Below are 19,858 nucleotides of genomic sequence, written 5' to 3'. Positions count from 1 at the left end.
TCATTTTTTTATTTATTTATCACAATTAAATTGTTCAACCTCATCAGTACAATTGAAAATGAATGTGAAGACATGATTTACATCTCATCAGTAAAAACTAATGACAATCAATTGGGATTTCACTAAAAGACGCAGCCAGTGGCCCCTCTCAAAGATTATCTGCACACTGTCATCTTAATATGGAGATGGGATGTCGTCATGCCGAATTCGATATCGACATCTCATTCTTCAATTGTCGCATTCATCGTCTTGATCACACGATGCGGTTTGTCTAACAGAAATCAAGATGGTGAAGTGGAGAGCTTTCAGAGCAAGACAATTGTCTGCGGTTATGCAAATTTAATAAACGTTAAAATCGTAAAATAATTAAAAGAATTTTAAGAGGATTGTGAAGGGGTGAGGCTATTTGAACTCACCAATTTACTCAATAAACCTATTTACTAAATAAACTCATCTTTAAATTTTAAAATTTTAAATTTTACTCAGTAAACCCACTAAAATACCTAATATGCCCTTTCTAAACCCAATTTTTATAATAATAGTGATTTTACTCATTAAACCCATAATATTCATTTATAAACTCATTAGATTGGAAATTTAATAATCAATTTTGAGTGAATGGCCCTCGTTCAAGGACAAATGAATCAAAACATTCTAAATTGAGAAAATAGTTGTCATCATGAAATTATTTTTCTGAGTTATATTATAGTAGTGAGAAAAATCTTGTATGATGGTATGAAAATCTAATATGAGGAATTTGAGAAAAAATAATTTTTTCAGAATTTGGGAAAAAACAATAATTGATTATTAACTGAAAATTTAATCATCTATAGTAATTAAACAATTTTGAGTGAGGGGTCATTCCCAAACGAATCATAACAATTAAACAATTAATCCTCCATAAAATCAATATCCATCAAATCAATAACAATTAATTTTGTTACTCTGAATCAACTCACATGTGCCTATTTAACAATATATATGGCTTGAGAGAAGAATCTCACCGCTTGATTGATTAGGGTTTAATGAAAATTTAATTAGGGTTCTATAAAACTATGTTGAATATAAAAATGGGTTTAAAGAGTAAAAATTGTGTTTTTTTTTTAAATTATATTCTAGTGTCCATAACTGTAATTTAATTTAGGGGTATTTTAATAATAAAAAATTATTTTTTAAAAGTGGATTTATTAAGTAAATTAGTGGGTTCAAATAGCCTCACCCTTTGTGAAGGGGTGGGAATGATTCAACTCTTGACATGGTTTGAAATGACAAATGAGGAAGGCCTACTCTTACTTACATATGTTGTTGCACTTCACCACTCTCACCCTCACCCAGTCACTCTCCTAAAAACTACAGACACTGACATAAAAGAAATTGAGAAATAAGGTGCCATTGACAAGGAAGTGATTAGTTTTTGTTGCTTTCCTAATTAACTCTGTATATTTGTAATTGGGCATGCTCTTGCCTCCATCTGCAAGAGGAAAGTAGCAAAATATGGAGATTTCTTTCGGCTTTTAAGGCCCACCATCGTCACTTTGCCATGTTCCTCTATATTAATCAATGAGATCATCAAACCAGCAAACCCATTTCACTATTTTTTTCTTCCCCTAAGACAAAACTTTGATTTAAAAATGGTTTAGATAACAGTTTAAACCTAGTTGCGAGGACAATGATGCGGTTGTTGGTGTTTGATATTTACTGGCAATTTGCAGTATAAAACAACTAAAACATGATGTCAAACTTGATCGTCCAATGGGAAAACAACAAGGTGGAATGATTAGAAATGTAAAATGAAAGAGGATACAAACCCCCCCTTTCTTTTCTTTTTTATGGAGTATTTATTTATTGAATTAGGAAATACTTACCAAAATCAGAATGAGTCGTATTAGCGTTGATGTATTTATTTTATTTTGAAATTAAAATAAATTATTTTAAGTTACTAAAATACCCTTAATTTGTTATTTTAATTACTGTTATTTATTACAATATTTGTCATATTGTGCAAAAACAATAATAATAACAACAACAATCAGGTTAAGACAATATAACTTTAACAACATGCGTTAGTCGAATGTTGTTGAATATAATATAACTGTACGTTGTTAAATGTATTATAATCAGGTTTACGTTGGTAAAACTAAAAGACCACGGCTTTCAAATTCTGGTGTGCTTCCTTCTTCTGCATTTAACTATCTATTCACCTTTGTTGGGAGAATATGTGGCTCTCTGTTCGAGCGGAGACTTCTAATCTGAATTATGGTACGGGCTTAAAAGTCCTTACCACCGTTGAGGCCCTTTCCATAATACTTCGTGATATAAAAAAAAAATATACATATATATATATATCTATTCACCATCTGCTCTCTTAATCATCATGAAAGAAAACGCATACAAGCTTAGTTTCCAAGATGTCCGCGAGTCATCAAACAAAAAGAAATAAATTAAAACTTCATCAATAATTTATTCGGCAATGAACATTGTATTGATAACAAAAATCAATTTCAAGGAAACAAAAGGGAACCCAGTTCATGGCGCATCCATGTAAATTGTAATGTAAGGCGCCACAAAAATGATAATATACACGACATCCAAAAGAATAATGGAGCAGTGGTCCTTCACTCTGATAAGGCCGGCCACCCACCCACCCGGCCAGTTGCCAGGCAAACGTATATCGCAGAACTCTCATCGATCCAAAAAGCAAAATAAAACAAAAAAATTACATCTATATTGGTAAAATTAATTATCTGTAGTGAAAAATATGTACAGAATACACATAAGCCGACGGTCCATGATCTACCACTTAAATCCCAACTCTTGTTGCTCCTTGATTCTCCGTAACACCCCATCAATTGCAACATCAAATGCATCTTTGATTGTCCCTAAACCTTCTCTGGATTTGGCGTAAATAAACTTTGGTATATAATCAATTACTTTATCCCTCATTCTCTTCACTTCCTCTTGTGAGTAACTCTCCAGCACTGCTTTTATCGACTTGGTCCCATTCCTCACCTCGTTCCGGTCTATAAAAACCGAGTAACTCCCGGGCTCATCGGGCAAAAACCAAGCGTACTGGAAATAGGCCGACCGCTTCCAGAAAAAAACCGGGATCGAACCGGCCACCATGCAGTCAAATATCGACCTCCGCGTGAAGCTGTCCCCCCTCGGCTGCAAGCAAAACACCGAGTCCAAGAACGTTTCGAGGATCGCCGACGTGCCGTTCATGCACCGGGTCCCCTCGCAGTCCACGACCCGGCACGAGCCCGACTCGTTCTTGCAGTGACTCAGCAGCATCGACCGGAAGTCGTTCTTGACCATCCGCGTGGCCCCAGCGAAGCAGTAGAGGGACGAGCGATTGCGGCTGCGGACGTAGTCCTGCCACTGGGTGACGTCGGACGCGGATCGGGGGTGGAATCCAGTGGGGTAAGGCACACCGACGTCGAAGTAGTCCCACGGGTTTCGTTCGATGAGGAGGCGGGTGATGTTCCTCATAGCTTTCTTGTAGATGCAGCTGGACCCCCAGTCTTCGTCCTTCGACCGCCGAAAATCCCACGTGATCCTCCCCATGGCCGTGAAATGATCCCACCCGTCCGATCGGTTCCAATACGGTTGATCCTGGACCCACTTTAACATCATATCGCAGTGCATATCACGCGCCTTGGCGCTCGAATCAGACCACAGGTATTTCCCCACCGCGAGTCCAACGTAAAACGGTATGTAGAACGCCGCAGCAGATTCTGGCTCCAACGTCCGACACCTGTGGTTCAAAATCCTTCTGTGAAAAATGATTTCCAGAACGAACTGATCAGTCCAGTGCCAAGCCGGGAGTAAATTCTCCGGTACGACGCCGTTTAACGCACTCGCCTGTCTGCCGAACCCGTCGTTTAACAGCATGTCGCAGCGAGAACCCCACGGGTTCAGCTCGTGGCAATTTTGTAATAAATCTTCGTTGAGAGCTTTAGGGAGATCGTAGACGTAGATTTTACCCAACTCGCATTGGTCCGATACGCGAGGGACGGAGGCCGATATTTCGGGGTGGGACTGTTGGGGCGCCACGTGGCTAGTGGAGAATGACATGGAGACGGAGCGGAGCACGAGGACGAAAATTACCTGGAGCAAGAGGATGACGAGGAGCAGCCATGAGCGTGGGCTTTGAAGCGAGAGAGTTGGATAAATCAGTCCATTTAACGAGCTCTTTGGATCTAACTCGGGAAATTTTGATTTTTTCGGAGGCGGGTCCGGCGACGGAAGCTTGGAATATGGAAGCATCAGAAAATAGCCGTCTGATAACTCCGGTGCCGGTTTATCGGAAACAAATGGGAATATATTTTTTCCCTCCAGTGAAAGGAAAGTAGAAGCGCAGAGAAAGAGACGAGTGATTTCTCGGTTAGTGTTTTTCGCTTGGCTTTGAGAAATTAAGGATTGCGTACTTTATTGTTGGCGAAGCAAGGAGGAACGGGGGGGTGAAGGATCGACACGTGGGTGAGTTTTAGCCGTCGGACTGAGCGACCGACAAAGTGTTGCACTCTCAAAATGCAACGGTGCTTTTGCTTCGATGTGGGTACCCACTGAAAGTTCGACTCCCTGCATAATTGCCTGATTGGTCGGGGCGTTCCTATTTATAATTTTGTATATCGTTCGCCACTCGCCAGGCTAAATTTGTAGTGATAGAGAATGGAAAGAATTATTTCAGCTAATTATGGAAGTAGAATTAACACTCTTCATTTTTGGGTTACAATTATAAATTTAGATCTAAATTTGTCCAATTCTCAATTCCATAATTGGGTGATTAAATCCATTAATAATTAATAATATTTCTAATTATATATTTAAATTTTTTAATATAATGCTAAAAGCGGGATTATTCAAGAAAGAAAATGGAATAATAGTTTGCCGCTAGTCGTGGTACCCCTTGACGCTCTTGTACTAATTTATTAATACCAACCAATCACAATAAGCCACAGTTTTCGGCGAATCGATTTTTCAATTACTAGATTCGGAGTTCAGGAATATTTTTCAAATTTCTAAACAAGGGTCTAATTTAAAAAGTTGACCACGTGCCGTAGCGCCGCCACGTGTAGCGCGACGCGTGGGCCCATGACAGTGGGATTGACACCTGTTAATTTTGTCGCTGCTGGTACGAAACGGTGTCGTGTAATGCCAGCGGACGTCATGCTCATTATTATTATTATTTTTTTTGAGAATGTCATGCTCATTATTAAAATGTGGTGAAGACGGAGAAGTGGCGCCCGATACGGTTAGCTAATAGCTGTAATGAAAAGAGGAAAGTAAAGCGATAAACTTTCGGGCTCACGTGGTCCGGTCGTAAGGGTCAGTTGAGGCCCAAGGAAACAAAAGCTTTGGGCACCCGCCGCCGACAAACTTGAGTTAAGAAAAAAAAGGGCAAAAAGGAAAAATTATCACGTTTGAAATTTTGGAATACAATTAGACACTTGGCGGAATCATATGGAGTATGATTCTATTGGACCCACATTTGCAAAACATCAGAAGTGGTTAAAACCCGATTGCTGAAACATACCGCCCCCACGAGTAATTTTATGTACAAATAACGGATCGGAGGATTTATTTGAGTGTGGCGGCAATTTGGTTTACTCTTTATTGTCAACTTTTGGCTCATACCAATTTAATTTAATATGTTAATCTTAAAAAAATTAGATTAAGATTCTTTCATAATCTGATCATATCTTAAGTAAATAATTCGTTTATTGATTGATAGTTAATAAATAAAAATAAATAAAAAGAGTTGAATCTTATCCATACACTATCACTAAAATACACATAAAAAAAAATCTTAAAAAACTTAGAAGACATAGATCATGAGAGGATTTTTTTAAAAAAAATTAATACTAACTTGACTATATGTGAATAATTTCTTATGTCACTTTTTTTCTTTTAACAAAAATTACGTGTTTAATAAGTGTTTATTAGAGATTAATTAATTAATTAATTAATTAATTATGCGTGCTTTGGTAGAACCGGTTTCTTGTTCGACGAACCGACAATAGCTTCGATGAAGTGGCTCTGAAGAGGATGTTTATGATAAAAGTCAACTAGCCACCAATCTCATCAATTTCATCAAAGGTTAATAACCTATTGACTTATTTGGTAGAGGGATATAATAATAATTATAAAATAAAAATGTATTTTTAATAAAACAAATAGAATCTACTAAAAAAAAATAGAATTGTAAATATTTTTTCGAAAACGTTGAGATATTTTTTATTCATTTTCCTAAACCTTACCCTATAACAGTCATTTCCCACAAACCAAATTAAAAGAAAAGAAAGGGCAATTGCGATTTGAGAACTCCCAAGGTTGGATTTGACCTTGTGTTACTCGCAACGTGTGGACTGGGCCAACGTTAGCAATCATAATTGTTTTACGTTAAAGTTCCTAAATTTGATGCATTAAAGCTGTAACACCGACACTAAAGAATCCAATGGCATTTGGGATGAAATGAATAAAATATTAATTTAACATAAAATCATAAAATACGTACAGAACTACAGATGGGTTTTTTTTTTTTTCGCCTGTCTTAAACATATTAATTAAAAAATAGTACGGTAAAATTTTACTCCTTTAATAGCAAGCAAATCATGAGCATAATATGATCATCATGTTGATAAAAATGAGAACGTCCACAATAAGAGCTTGCGAGTTCCAACACTAACACATCACATGTAGTGATGTGCATATCTCAACTACTAGAAGCATCTGTCACACTTAACATGTGCTTGGTAGCTTAATTTCCCAGCAGCACAAGCGCCCGAGACGGAAATAAGAAATAAAAAAAAAAAAGCATGCTCTAAAACAGCGAAGGGCATTGATTAGAACTTTATTTTATTAAATTTTTTTAGTATGGGATTAATTGACAACATTTATTTTTGGACTTTGGAGTACAGTTGGATTATTTCTAGTATCAAACATTCTAGAGTTTAATGGGTAAGTGGATACAGAAGCAATTAGATTTCGATGTAAAAACAAAAATGACAGCCTAGAAAAAAAGATGGCTTATAAGCTCATTTGTTGATTGTTGAGGTTTGACAAATTGATAATTATGCTTCAATTAATTCATCATCAGTCTCTCTTTATGCACATGATTTTTCATGTGCGTGTTCTTTAAAATGTATCATGGTCTAATACAACCCGGGATTTTGAGAAGTCTATAAATTCATACAGTTGAAATACATTAATAATTTACTTAACAAAATTTATATTAAAAAATACACGTTCTCTAGAACTATTATCTTTTTTTTTGTTGATTATATGAGATTATTACTCAAACTACAACTCATATTACATAAGATTATAACTAATATTTACAAATCAAACTATTACTGGGACCAACTTATAGTAATGCTTATGGAGCTCTGCTCAGATTTTAAATAAACACAACAAGTTTGGTTAGATAAATGGAATAATAATGCCCAAACATCAATTGTCCTGAGTAGAAATTTCTAGATGAAAGAGAGATTCACAAGAACATGTACTGATGTAAAACAGAACTTAAATAAACACAGCAAGTAACCTCAGTATGTAAAACATAATGCAGACATTATTAATAGCAAAAACAAAGCACTCAGTTTAAAGTTATGGCAGCGAAACGAGACTCCTAAACCTTTGGGAAAACATTAATCAAGTTAGATCAATCACAAATCACCAGAACACAAATCACACGAGTTTCTTTACATTCTAGCTGTTGAGATGTGTCCTACATTAGCTAGTAAAGAGGAGATACTTTGGTTTATAAGGAGAATAAGTCACTCCACTCAATAAACTAGTTTTTTGGGTTGGATACCTAGAAATTCTAAGTCAAGCATAATCTTTAATAAAGAATCATACATGAGATCTGATTAAGAAACCAACAAACAAAAAAGTAATAAGCTGTAAGTGGATTTATAGAATTAAAGAGGGAATATTGGGTGTTGAGACACAGAGATTCAAAGCAAGGCTTGTAGCCAAAGGTTTTACTTAAAATAAGAGAATTGATTTCACTAAGGTATTTTCTCCAGTGGTTAAACACTCCTCTTTAAGAATTCTATTGGCACTTATTGCTGTGAATAACATGCATCTTGATTAGATGGACTTATCACTCTTGACAGCCTTTAAATAAGTTTTTGGTTCAACTAATTGGTATCAGAGTCATTCCATGAATTCTTGGTCTAAGAATGGTAACGCCTAAGCTTGATGTAGAGAAACTTATAGGGGAAAATGACTTCCACCTATATAGACTCAAGATTTTGATTCCTATAGTTCAAGAAAATAATTTCTTCTAATTCTTATTCTTTATTTTAATTCCAATTTATTTTGATTCAACCCATTACAAATGCATCTTTGGAATAAATGGGTGGTGGGGCTTTGCTTTAAGAAGATTATCAGATGCTTGACGGGGTAATAAGCCAAGTTTTTATCAAGTTTTTCTTGCTTCAAAATGGTTTCTTGTCAAAATTTCAATGTCAGATTCTAAGAGGGTATATGTATAGTTGTAATATAGGGCAGGCTACAATAAATCAAGGGTGATAAAGAATCTGAATGATCAGGACAAATGTATATTTACAAAGTGTTGTTTGTACAAGGTTCTCTTTTAACTTATTTCGATTATAACTCGTTTGATTCTTACATGTTCAGATTTATAGGAAACAAATGCACCACTAATTTTTCCAGTGCGCTGACAAGGTTTTTATTTAATTTTTGGTTGCCGATACTCAACGTTTACAACAGTGTACACATTCTATCACGACGAGCGGACATAAATGAAAACTTCAACAATTGTGGGGGTGGGATCAGCAAGCACACAAGAAATGATGACCTACTAAGCTGGGATCGCTTGGCAGTAAAAATAGCAGTAAGTCCATTACAATATGCCACTCGTATAAACTCATATGCTATCGATTCACATCTGCACATGCCAAAATTAAAATTTAAAAAGAACACCACGCGAAACGTCATATTCATTCAGTTCACTTGGCGGCCAAGCACAAGCTCTACCATTAGCTTATATATATAGATATCGATTTGCATAATCATTTTCCCTTGCCGCACGGTGGGGCGATCAAAAGTTGACGAATCAAATGTCAACCAAGCATCAGCTTTGATTTTCATTAATGTCAAACGCCCAATAAGCCACGGTTGTAATTTTCATTACTTAATTTTGTTCTTTATCAAACTCACAAGTTTTCAACGTCCCCTTCATTCATAAAAGAGAGAAGTTTTTTTTTTCATTCGAGCAAACGAGGGCGTGTGGAATTGTAATGAGTCGGTGGGCGGTTAAACTTGTTAAAAATGAAGTTCGTCATATAGTATATGCTGTATTATAGTGCATCTAATAATAATAGCACTGTTATAAATTTGGAGATAATGAATGTTATAATTTAAAGGGATTGTATGTAATCAATTATTTAATGATGATATCTAAGTAAAGAATACTCAAATGAAGATCGAAGAAAACAAACAAAATGCCTTGAACGACAAATTGAATTGTATTAATTCATTAGCAAAGAAAGGGTATATATAGGCATTAGAAGGTGGAGTTATTCACAATTATTAATTATAAAAAAAAGATAATGGGAAGAACAATAAAGAAGACAATGGGAGAGCATTATTTTGATGAAATCCATCGCGATTTACAACAAGCACCAGCATTCTTGGTTAATTGTTGAAAGGCCCAACAATACCCAAGGCCCAATACTGTTTCTCTCTTTAATCTAACATCGCCTAGGCTATTATTCCTAGCATTCTATTGCGACCAAAGTTTTGGTCAACTAATGACAGAAAACTCATTATTCATGCAATCAACTCTCAAAAGTGTTTCAGTTCTCAAGTTCAGGAACAAATGGCACCAAGGGAAAATGAAAATACATAACATAATCACTGCTTTTTCAACAGCAAAGGCCCAACATTATCCCCAGTAGCTTTGTTGTGCTTTACGTGGCTTCCATCGCACAGGGGGAACGTCCCTGACCTCCAGCATCTACACTCAAAACAATCAAACAAACCCAAATGATCAAAACCTCGACATCACAAGTTATTTTTTTTTTTAATTACACGAGACTATTACTTAAACTATAACTCATATTGTATGAGATTAGAACTGATATTTACAAATAAGATTATTACTTAGAGGGCAGCGAACCCCCACAAGTAACCCCACAAGCGCAATGTGGAGTATTTTCATCTCTCGAATATTAGTGATGGTTAAAAATCTGAGTCGAACTCCATAAGTATTGATATAAGTTGATCTTAGTAGGTAAGTTATCACAAGCACCCCCATAAGCTCGTATTTTCATCCCTCGAATATTAGTGAGGATTAAAACTCTGGGTACGTAAGTTAGTCCTAGTAGGTAAGTTGATAACATTTAATTTTCTACTATATATGTATATTTTATATAGAAAGCACTTCGGAGCAGAAAGAGCTCTAGCGTTTAACTTTTTTTTTTTTTTCTCTTTCAGAAGAGTACTTCCTATTTCTATTTGTAATTTTCTATTCAAATTCCCCAAGTCCAAACGCTCTCAAGTAATTTCTATTTCTATTTGTGGTTCTCTAACAATTATCTCATAAATCAATTTCCTATTCCGAACACATCCTGTAAATAATAACAAATAACAACAATAATTTGAAAAAAAAAAAGGCGTCTCTAAATTAATCTGGTATTTAAATTACGAAACAGAACCAAATTAAAGTACCTGCAATACGCGGTGAGGGGCTTGGAGAGCTCGGTTACCACGACAGAGTCAACAACCTTCTCCTCCGTCTTCCTGATATCCAAATTGATCCCCTGACCTTCCGCTCTCACCACCACCACGCGCCTCGGCCTCGCCGTAACTACACCCGCCGCCATTGGCGATTTGTTGAAACGGAATCCAGGCACAGTCGCCGAACAACTCATCACAATCGACGCCATTGAAACGCACGGATTGATACGCTCTGAAAAAATATGTGATTGATAAGGGCAGAGAGAAAAAGCTGAGTGCATAGAATCAACCTGTGGCCAGCACACGCTTGGTTGTTGGCTCGCTTGCAGTGTGAACTTATTATAGCCACACTTGGGTGGACGCCGCCTCTGACACGTCGTCCGTGTTATTAGAACACATTTGGAGGAAGGGGGTGAAAAAACAGAAAAATTTGGGCTTGACACAAAGCCCAATAGTATTAAGGTTACGTTCGGAAGTTTTAAAACACTGAATTGTGATAAATTATTGGGTTAATAACTATTTTTGACTTTGGAGAAATGCGAAATGCCGTCCAAAATATTATTATTCTAAAATAAATTCTCGTCCATGAAGTGTCTTGTAATGTTTTTACACAAATAATATATTACTTCATTTTATCATAATTTTATGAAATGTTATATTATTGGAGATATATTTTTTACAAATTTTGTGTAGTTTCGAATTATTGTTTACTTGGGATCTAATGTATGTTATCAACCCATATACATATACTCACAGCGGAGCTGGTATAAGATCAATTGAGGCACCATTCCAGCTGGTTTTGGAAAACTTTTCAACAATAATTTGTAATCAAACCTTACTTTATTTGAATTTGTGAAAGTGTTTCATCTGCGTTTTAAATATCATGAACATATCTTGTTGACTATTTCAAAAGTTGATTATGCTTACTAATAGTTCAATATTTGAATTCTCGATGTAGAAATAAATCAATGAATATTATAGTTAAAATGCCATATCTTGTTGACTATTTGATTTTTTTTTTTGAAATTGTATTTTACTTTTTTTGAAGGGTTTTGGATTGAGAATGTGAAATCTCACTTAATAAATACCAATCTTTACTATTTATTGTTATTTGAACTCAAATGGCTGCGGACGTAAAACATATTCATAGTCGATTGAGCTACATTAAGAGATGAAATTGTATAATATGTTGAACATGTCCATTTGAACAAATTTTTCGACTCCATCCCTGAATATATTTGATCGCAATTGATTCTATTTTCCAACAATTTTCCATTAATTTGTGTATTTTCTTTTTAAAAACCCACTTCTTTGTGTTGTGTAGAGACCTCCTTCTTTTGGTTATGTTTCATTATCGATTGACTATAAAAAACAAACGTAGTGATGAATTTGAGACAATCGGTAAACCTATAGACTTAATTGTCATTTTTGGAACGAGAGGGACTAGTTCGTTAATTCTCCTCGCGTTGGTCGTACTAAATTAGACGTTACGTTCCTACAATACTGGGAGCATCTTCCTATCACGAGCTCGGAGGACAACCAACAAATGAAATTTTTTTTTGAAATTAACCAACGAAGGAATGACAATTATTGCAGCCTAACTAATGAACAATTATGATGTCACTTAACAACAACTCCAGCACAAAAATAAACGCGTTTCTTAATTCACCAAAAAAAAAGGTTTATTTAATTAAAAAAAAGGAAAAAAAAGAAATGATGCTAATAAATCAATTTCATTCGTAACTAATCACCATCACATCATAAACATATTTTTCATTTTAATATCACGCGCGATCCCGCCCTGCCTTTGACAGTTAAAATAGCAAAAACCACGCACACGTCTTCGATCCAAAGAAACCCCGCACTCTAGACAGAGAGAGGTTTCTGCAACCGATGGCGAGACGTGGTGGTAGCGGAGGTGGCGCTGTGTTTGGGATCGGGTATTGCCTTGTCCTTGTCCTGGTTTTGGTTTATTCGCGGATATGCATGTCCGCGAGATCTGATAAGGAGACCCGCCAGAGGTTTTACGGTAATTTGGTTAATACGACGGAGGAGGATTCCGGAGACGGCAGTATAGCCAAAATGTTCGACAGGGTTCTCGAGAAAGAGTTTCCCGATAACGAACAGTCTTCAGGTTCGGCTTCGTTTGCGTTTCTTAATTTCTCTTTTCTTTTCTTTTTTTTGATGCTGAATTTTATGATTTGTGCTGTAATATTAGTAGATTTTTTTATAAAGATTTGATTTTGATTAGTTTTGTAATGATTTTTCAATAGCAGAGGCAACAAATGTGGGTATCAGGCTTAATTATATAATTAGCTCCACTGTAATGCAATTTTTAGACCTTCTTGATACTCTTTCAAGTTCTAGGAAAGCTTCCACCAATTGATGACTCTTTCAAGTTTAACCAATTGGAATGATGGTTAGCTACATTATAAATTTGGAAGGGCTGAAGTTGATTATGAAACCGTTAAATATATGAAAATTTGGAGTTGTTCGAGGTGAGAAGTTGAAGTGAAGAAGAGTAAAAAGAAGACAGCATACATTGCATATTTTTGGTGGTAAGTTATTGGGGGTGACACTGCTGATAATCTGTATTGGGATCCAAGTTTACTAGGAGGTATTATACATAGTGGGGATGGGGATAGGCAAGGGAGGAGTTGGAAGCAAGTTGTTATGCTCTTCATCAAGAACTAAAATTTTAAGATTAAATTTGTTTTATGATTTCCATCACTAGTTATACGGTCGACCCTAGCATGAAGTGGATAGTTAAACTTTAGAGAGTAGTGGAATAGCAGCATTACTTAGAGAATAGAACCGTTGTAATTGGATCTATTGTTTTAACGTGGCTGAGAGTCACTTTGTATTAGTGAATGGATGATTCTGTCACCTAATTCATTCTCTTGTTTAAAGTTTCACTTTCTCACATTTTATCATTTCTTTTCTGAAGTTGTCTTTTGTTTCATTGTTCTTGTTTTGGCATTTGCTATGGTATTCTGTTCATTCTGGCTCTATTATGCTATGGATAAATTTTAATCTGACTACTGGATGTAGCCCCTAATATGTGTTAAAGTCACATTCAATTGCACCATGCTAGTTAAATTGTATGTGAAAAGAAAACATGTATCTATTTTTTGGGTTACTTAGATTTTTGGAAGTTTTAAATTCCTGTTGAGTCCATATCAAGTTGCATAATAAATTTCAGGACGGTGGTTGTAGTTTTGACTTCTATTGATGCCAGTATATTTTGTATTAGATTGAAAATAGAATATCTTGTGCTTAACATTCTTTTTCAAGTGCTCTTTGAGGTTGATAGTATATGCTTCAGATTTGAATCCTGGACTGGTGATACTTGCCATGTCCTATGCTTTTTCTTTTAATGTTTTCAGTTATTGATTGCATAAGAAACTGTGACTGTTCCACATGCTTGCATGTATTCATTGGTGCCTCATTAGCTACTTCAATGTTTTGTGCTTAATATTTAGTCATACTTTCTGCTCTCACTAGGATCTGACGGGAGCAGCTTCAACAGCAGCGTAGCAGATCAACAAGTCAGTTTGCTTCTTCACTTAAGGCTATTGGATTGAACCTCCGAAATCATTTTTTTTTTTAAATGAATAATTGGTGATTAGAGTTTTGTTGAGCTGGCATAACTTCTGTTATTAAGCTTTTAGGAGTTAATTAAAGAAACTGAAATCTTGTTTTCTATCTGGGTTACTGGTATGTAAAGAAATACAATACAGCTGGTGATGCACCTTACATTTTCAGTAAAAGAGAATTGGGATTACTTACATGTCATTTAAATGTTTTTGGCTAATCACATTTGGTAACTAAAAATGTACCTTTAACAGGCAGTTTTTTACCAGTGATTGTCATATGATAAATTTGGTTATTTCTTGTTTTAGAAGTAATTTTCCTAGTTATATAACTCTGTTCCTCCACTGTTCACTTCTATGTATGTCAATGTTGCGTCATGATTATGATTTTCAGGCAGTACTGGAGACTGTAGCAAAAATCACTCATGAGAAGATGAAGAGAAATGATACTCAAGAAGCGAAGTATGGGAATGTATAAAATCTGTTGTGTTTCAAAATGAATTCTTTGGGACAATATATGTTAAATATATTGAAATCAGAGATTACGTTTCTTCTGTTACCAAACTGACATTTTTTTAAACCTTGTATATATCTTGGTCAGTGGTACACGGCCATTTCAGTTTCAAGATGTCTTTTTCTCAGATCAAGAGGATTCTGATGATGAAATGACCTTGATTGACAAGAAGGTGTGGTGAATGTTTGCAATTGATTTTTTGTGCGGAAACTTTGGACAGATTCTTTAATTAGACAGAGTTGACCTGTTTTTCCTACTTAACGTAGGATAATGTGTTTGTGATGTCAAACAAGAAATCCAAGTATCCAGTTCTTCAAGTAGATTTGAGGTCCGAATCTCTTTATCTTCATATTAATATTAGACAATATCTCTAGGGTCTTGCTACTTGACAGTGGTGTAATTATGATTTAAAAGCAATTAAGTTTTTGCATACTTCTAAGTTCTCCTTGAGTACTGACTCGCATGCCGCCTGTGATTTATGCTTAATAGTTTTTCCACTCTTGCTGCAGATTAATTTCAGATTTGGTAGTTGTCATAGTTTCTGCTGCTATTGGTGGAATCATCTTTTCATGTTTGGGACAACCGGTTTGTAATATTACATGTTTGTTTTCTGCATATATGATATACTTGTTTGCACTGAATGATCATTTACTTTTTACGGTGGTTCGCACTCAGCAATATTAAGTGATTTGAATGATGGACGCTTTGGGATTCTTATATAGTTATGGATTCACATGGTAGGTTATTGTGGGCTACCTTCTTGCTGGTTCGATTATTGGACCAGGGGGCCTGAAATTCATTAGCGAATTGGTACAGGTATGCTATTGTAAATAGTTCAGTTAATCAATTCTTGGTGTAGAATGTATATTCTGTAGTTTATGCATTGGCACTCTGATTATTTCTTCTTCTAGCTATAGTTATTCTAGTTACTGCTAAAGAAAATAAACAAATAAATAATGGCCAGTTGGTAATGTGTACGGGGACACTTAGTTCATAGGCTATTTTGACAGGATTTTCTTGGAAGTAGACCGGATGAATATAAAAGGATGCATAAAGGTGATATAATGCTGAATGAATAAACTAATTCGAGAATGGTTGCGGTACTGCTTTAGTTCTGGTTTGATAAAACCTATGGTAATCGGTCCCACAATACTTCACTGCAAAATTTAGTTTTTTGTTGTGAAAGCTGAGAACTTTCACATCAAGAGATTTTGAAGAAAACCTGGCCTCGAAAAACAGTATGTTCCTCTTTAACTTTTCCAGTTTTTTAACTATCAATCCCTCATTATGATATTAACTTTCTGATGAAAAGTTTTTCATTTAGCTCATTAAGCCTAGGTGAATTGGTAGATATTCAGTAAACTACTATTAGTTATTATCTGGTAGAGATTCTTTTGGTGTATTTGTTCTTCTGTTTATTTTGCGATCATTATTCCAGGTAACAAGTTCCTTTTTGTTTCATTCATCACAGGTCGAAACTTTTGCACAATTTGGTGTTGTCTTCCTTCTTTTTGCTTTGGGGCTAGAGTTTTCTTTGACAAAGGTACATCATTCTGTGCTTGGAAAGTGTATGATAACTATTGACAACATTTTCCTTCTTTGTTCATAAAATCTGTTCCAATTCAATAATTCATCATCAATGCAGTTAAAAGCAGTGGGACATGTCGCTGTTCTTGGAGGGCTACTACAAATTGCAATATTTATGTTCTTGTGTGGCATAACGGCTGCAGTATGTTGCTTAGCCTCTGATTTGGTTTTTGTTACAATTTCTGTATGTTGTGTTTCTTGTCAAAATTGATGTTAAACTTGGACTATTTGCTTATGCTGCAGTTATGTGGAGCCAAATTGTCAGAGGGAGTATTTGTTGGTTCCTTCTTATCAATGTCATCAACTGCAGTGGTATTCTTCTACACCATTTTTTTGGCAATAGAATTCCTCTTTTCATCTTGGCTTCCGCTAGTGGATTTCTATCTGGTTCATACTTTTCCTGTTACCTGTGCTAGGTGGTGAAATTTTTGGTAGAACAGAACAGCAATAATGCTCTTCATGGTCAAGTTACAATTGGAACACTTATTTTACAGGTGCTGTTTAAAAACTATATTAATGATATTCCGCTTACAATTTATGACATGGACTAGTAGGATTCAGTTTTTGAAGCATATTTAGCCGTTTCTTGACCTTGTGTTATTTCAGGATTGTGCTGTTGGGTTACTATTTGCTCTGCTCCCAGTCTTGGGTGGTAACAGTGGCCTTCTGCAAGGAATGGTTTCAATGGGGAAGTTGTAAGTTCATTTGAGCTCTTTAAATTTAGATTTTAATGTGATTGCTCTTGTTGTTCTCCTTTTCTTTTTCAACAATGTTTCCTTGCTGTTGTTGACCAGTGCCCTTGTGCAAACATTATTTGTTGATTAGTGACATTTTTCTTTTATTAACTTCAGGCTGCTGGTTTTGTCCATTTATCTCACTGTTACATCTATTTTATCCTGGTCTTTTGTTCCCCGCTTTCTAAAGCTCATGATACAGCTGTCATCTCAAGTGAGTTTTGTACATATATTTTGTTTTTGTGCCTTGACTTTGATAAATTTCTTGTCCTTTATTAGCTCATTTTGATTTCTTTTCGCCTGTCCAGACAAATGAGCTTTATCAGCTTGCTGCTGTAGCTTTTTGCTTATTATCTGCTTGGGTAAGTGCAATACATAATTACCTGTTTTGTCAAGGTTAATACACCTTGCTGGCAATTGATAATGGGTTCTGTTTTCTGCTTTGTTAATTTACTGTTTCTGCACTGCATGATATTCTTTTATGCTGTTAAGTGATCATCCGCTTGGACAATGTAATACCTTTGGAGTTTCTTTTCAGTGCAGTGATAAGCTGGGCCTCAGTCTTGAGCTGGGTTCATTCATGGCTGGAGTGATGATATCTACCACTGACTTTGCTAAACATACTTTAGATCAGGTACTTTTCTGTGCTAGTGATAATTCCTCCACTTAGATTTTATTTTTATTTTGTGGATGAAGAATGCATTTTATTAAAAATCCTGACTTATACAGAGTTGTTTCCACTTTCCAGAAAAGGGTTGTTATGCTATTTTAAGTTCCAATGCATCTGTTGGAAATTTTTTATTCCTTTTATTTTATCTTAATTTGTTTCATCTTTCCAGATCTTAATGAACAATTCCTTTTATTTGTGCCCCTTTTTCCTATTAAGTGGCTGAAGAAAATTGAAGATTTTGCATTGCTCTGGTTGTCACTTGAAAATTTTAGTCATTTGCACTGTTGTAGAATATCCTAATCAATATCTCCTGAAGTTGAGGTTATTCTATGCTGTAGGTGGAGCCAATTCGTAACCTGTTTGCGGCTCTTTTCCTCTCCAGTATTGGAATGCTCATACATGTACATTTTCTATGGAATCATGTGGACATTTTGCTTGCATCTGTTATTCTGGTTATCATTGTTAAGACAGCTGTTGGTACTATAGTTACTAAGCTGTTTGGTTATAGCATGAGGACATCATTTCTTGTAAGTTGGCTTCCTAAGCTTATGGAATAGAATTCTTATTTTAGATAAAGTTTTCTGATCTTCTGGATCTGTTATATATATGTGCATATATATGATGCAGGTTGGAGTGTCACTTGCTCAAATTGGAGAATTTGCTTTTGTTCTTCTAAGTCGAGCCTCAAATCTTCATCTTGTTGAGGTGACATCAGTCTCTCGTTCTGATGCTTGATTTATACCTTAGCCCTTGTCTAATAGTTGTTTAAGTCATGTCTTTTTAAAAATATTATCATCATCACAACTAATGTTTTTGTTCTTGCTATTGAATTGAACTTGATTGATAATTTAGGGAAAGATGTATCTTCTTCTTCTTGGAACTACAGCTCTCAGTCTGGTAAGCTTATGATATAGAAACTGCATTGGAAGCTTTACAGTTCTTTTATAATTAAAACGAATGCCGTTGATGCTAGCGAAAGATAATCTACAGGTTACAACTCCTCTTCTGTTCAAATTGATACCAAATGTGATGAACTTGGGTATACTTTTGCATTGGTTCCCGTCAGAAGGCACACCGAGATCTGAGGTTTCTCTCTCTCTCTCTCTCTCTCTCACACACACACACACACAGAGGTAGGCATTTAAGCACGAAGCTGGGGTGATATTGCTTGTGCATGGGCAGAATACATGCTTTTAAGCATTTAAGCATTTAGCAAATTCTAAGCATTAGGAAGTTACGGGGCATATAAGATGCTCTGTCATCAACAGGGATACATTATTATAAATATAGATCCAAAAGAACAGTGTATCCATTCTTTATTACATTATTGCTACAGACCAGAAAGGTCTTTGCCCATTGTCGAAGATTCACTTGAAATGGACAGCTATTAGAATGAAATCTGCGATCAACATTTCTCAGGCTTTGAAGTGCTAGAAATCTTTAGGAACATTGAATATCTTCCCAGGACTATTTTAGTTCTGATGCTTTACTTTTTGTTTATGAAAAAACTTTCTTGTCTTGAAAACATGCTAAATCTGTTGTATTATTTAAATTTATTGGGAAGGCCAGCAGCCCTGGTTGGAGTGCATAACAGAATATTGTGACAATTCATTACTGCAGGCTCATCGGGGACTACGATTTTGATATCAGCAATTTCTAAAATCAGGGTGTGGTGCCATTACCAGTTCCATTTTTGAGCATTTGGATTACAGGTCAAGACTCCAGTTCCACTGTAACTCAGCACATAGTTTAGATGTACATACACACGTTCTCTAATGTTTTTGGATACTGTAAATACAAAATTATCGGCCCATAACCCTGCTCATGCTAGTCGGTTGGCATGTTGTAAGCCACTCACGATATACCACTCGTTTTGAAACGCACATAAAAATGTTATTGATTTGTTCCTCGGAAAGAAAGCTGTAGATGATAATGGATGTGAGATAGCCTTGTTTATGAAACATGATGAGAAATGTTCTCAACTGAAGTAACATTTTACAATGCATAGAACCTTCTCATTTTTAAGCAGTTCATTGTGGAATTCTCTGAG

At 35.6% G+C, this 19,858-nt stretch overlaps 3 protein-coding genes across 3 annotated transcripts; 1 reads left to right on the top strand and 2 right to left on the bottom strand.

The window, feature by feature from the left end:
• Positions 1-2,671: 2,671 nt before the first annotated feature.
• Positions 2,672-4,599, bottom strand: LOC18033075 (xyloglucan galactosyltransferase XLT2). The gene has a single exon (XM_006421710.2). It carries the CDS (start codon positions 4,264-4,266, stop codon positions 2,794-2,796), a length of 1,473 nt encoding a protein of 490 aa, XP_006421773.1. The 5' UTR covers positions 4,267-4,599; the 3' UTR covers positions 2,672-2,793.
• Positions 4,600-9,596: 4,997 nt separating this feature from the next.
• On the bottom strand, positions 9,597-11,105 carry LOC18031773 (CDGSH iron-sulfur domain-containing protein NEET). Its single transcript, XM_006421709.2, has 2 exons — positions 10,702-11,105; positions 9,597-9,988 (listed from the first exon to the last, which is right to left on the bottom strand). Exons 1-2 carry the CDS (start codon positions 10,989-10,991, stop codon positions 9,886-9,888), a joined length of 393 nt encoding a protein of 130 aa, XP_006421772.2. The 5' UTR covers positions 10,992-11,105; the 3' UTR covers positions 9,597-9,885.
• A 1,202-nt stretch (positions 11,106-12,307) lies between these two features.
• LOC18033072 (K(+) efflux antiporter 5) lies at positions 12,308-19,815 on the top strand. The gene is made up of 20 exons (XM_006421708.2): positions 12,308-12,844; positions 14,215-14,258; positions 14,698-14,765; positions 14,905-14,989; positions 15,084-15,145; positions 15,327-15,402; positions 15,559-15,633; positions 16,289-16,360; positions 16,463-16,546; positions 16,648-16,716; positions 16,821-16,898; positions 17,011-17,099; positions 17,256-17,352; positions 17,447-17,500; positions 17,677-17,772; positions 18,147-18,335; positions 18,436-18,513; positions 18,661-18,705; positions 18,799-18,894; positions 19,429-19,815. Exons 1-20 carry the CDS (start codon positions 12,604-12,606, stop codon positions 19,450-19,452), a joined length of 1,722 nt encoding a protein of 573 aa, XP_006421771.1. The 5' UTR covers positions 12,308-12,603; the 3' UTR covers positions 19,453-19,815.
• The last annotated feature ends 43 nt before the right edge of the window (positions 19,816-19,858 follow it).

This window comes from Citrus clementina, unplaced genomic scaffold (genome assembly GCF_000493195.1).
Source record: "Citrus clementina cultivar Clemenules unplaced genomic scaffold, Citrus_clementina_v1.0 scaffold_9, whole genome shotgun sequence".
NCBI lineage: Eukaryota > Viridiplantae > Streptophyta > Magnoliopsida > Sapindales > Rutaceae > Citrus > Citrus x clementina.
Note: the sequence above shows the minus strand (reverse complement) of the source record. Positions and strands in the feature narration are given on the sequence as shown.

Excerpts from the sequence above, each read along its gene's own strand:
- LOC18033075 (XM_006421710.2), bottom strand. The coding sequence starts at position 4,266 with ATGCTTCCATATTCCAAGCTTCCGTCGCCGGACCCGCCTCCGAAAAAA.
- LOC18031773 (XM_006421709.2), bottom strand. The coding sequence starts at position 10,991 with ATGCACTCAGCTTTTTCTCTCTGCCCTTATCAATCACATATTTTTTCA. Across the intron at positions 9,989-10,701 it reads CCCCTCACCGCGTATTGCAG|ATGCTGGAGGTCAGGGACGT; the intron begins GTACTTTAATTT and ends TTTTGAGTGTAG.
- LOC18033072 (XM_006421708.2), top strand. The coding sequence starts at position 12,604 with ATGGCGAGACGTGGTGGTAGCGGAGGTGGCGCTGTGTTTGGGATCGGG. Across the intron at positions 18,706-18,798 it reads GAACTACAGCTCTCAGTCTG|GTTACAACTCCTCTTCTGTT; the intron begins GTAAGCTTATGA and ends GATAATCTACAG. Across the intron at positions 18,895-19,428 it reads AAGGCACACCGAGATCTGAG|GCTCATCGGGGACTACGATT; the intron begins GTTTCTCTCTCT and ends TCATTACTGCAG.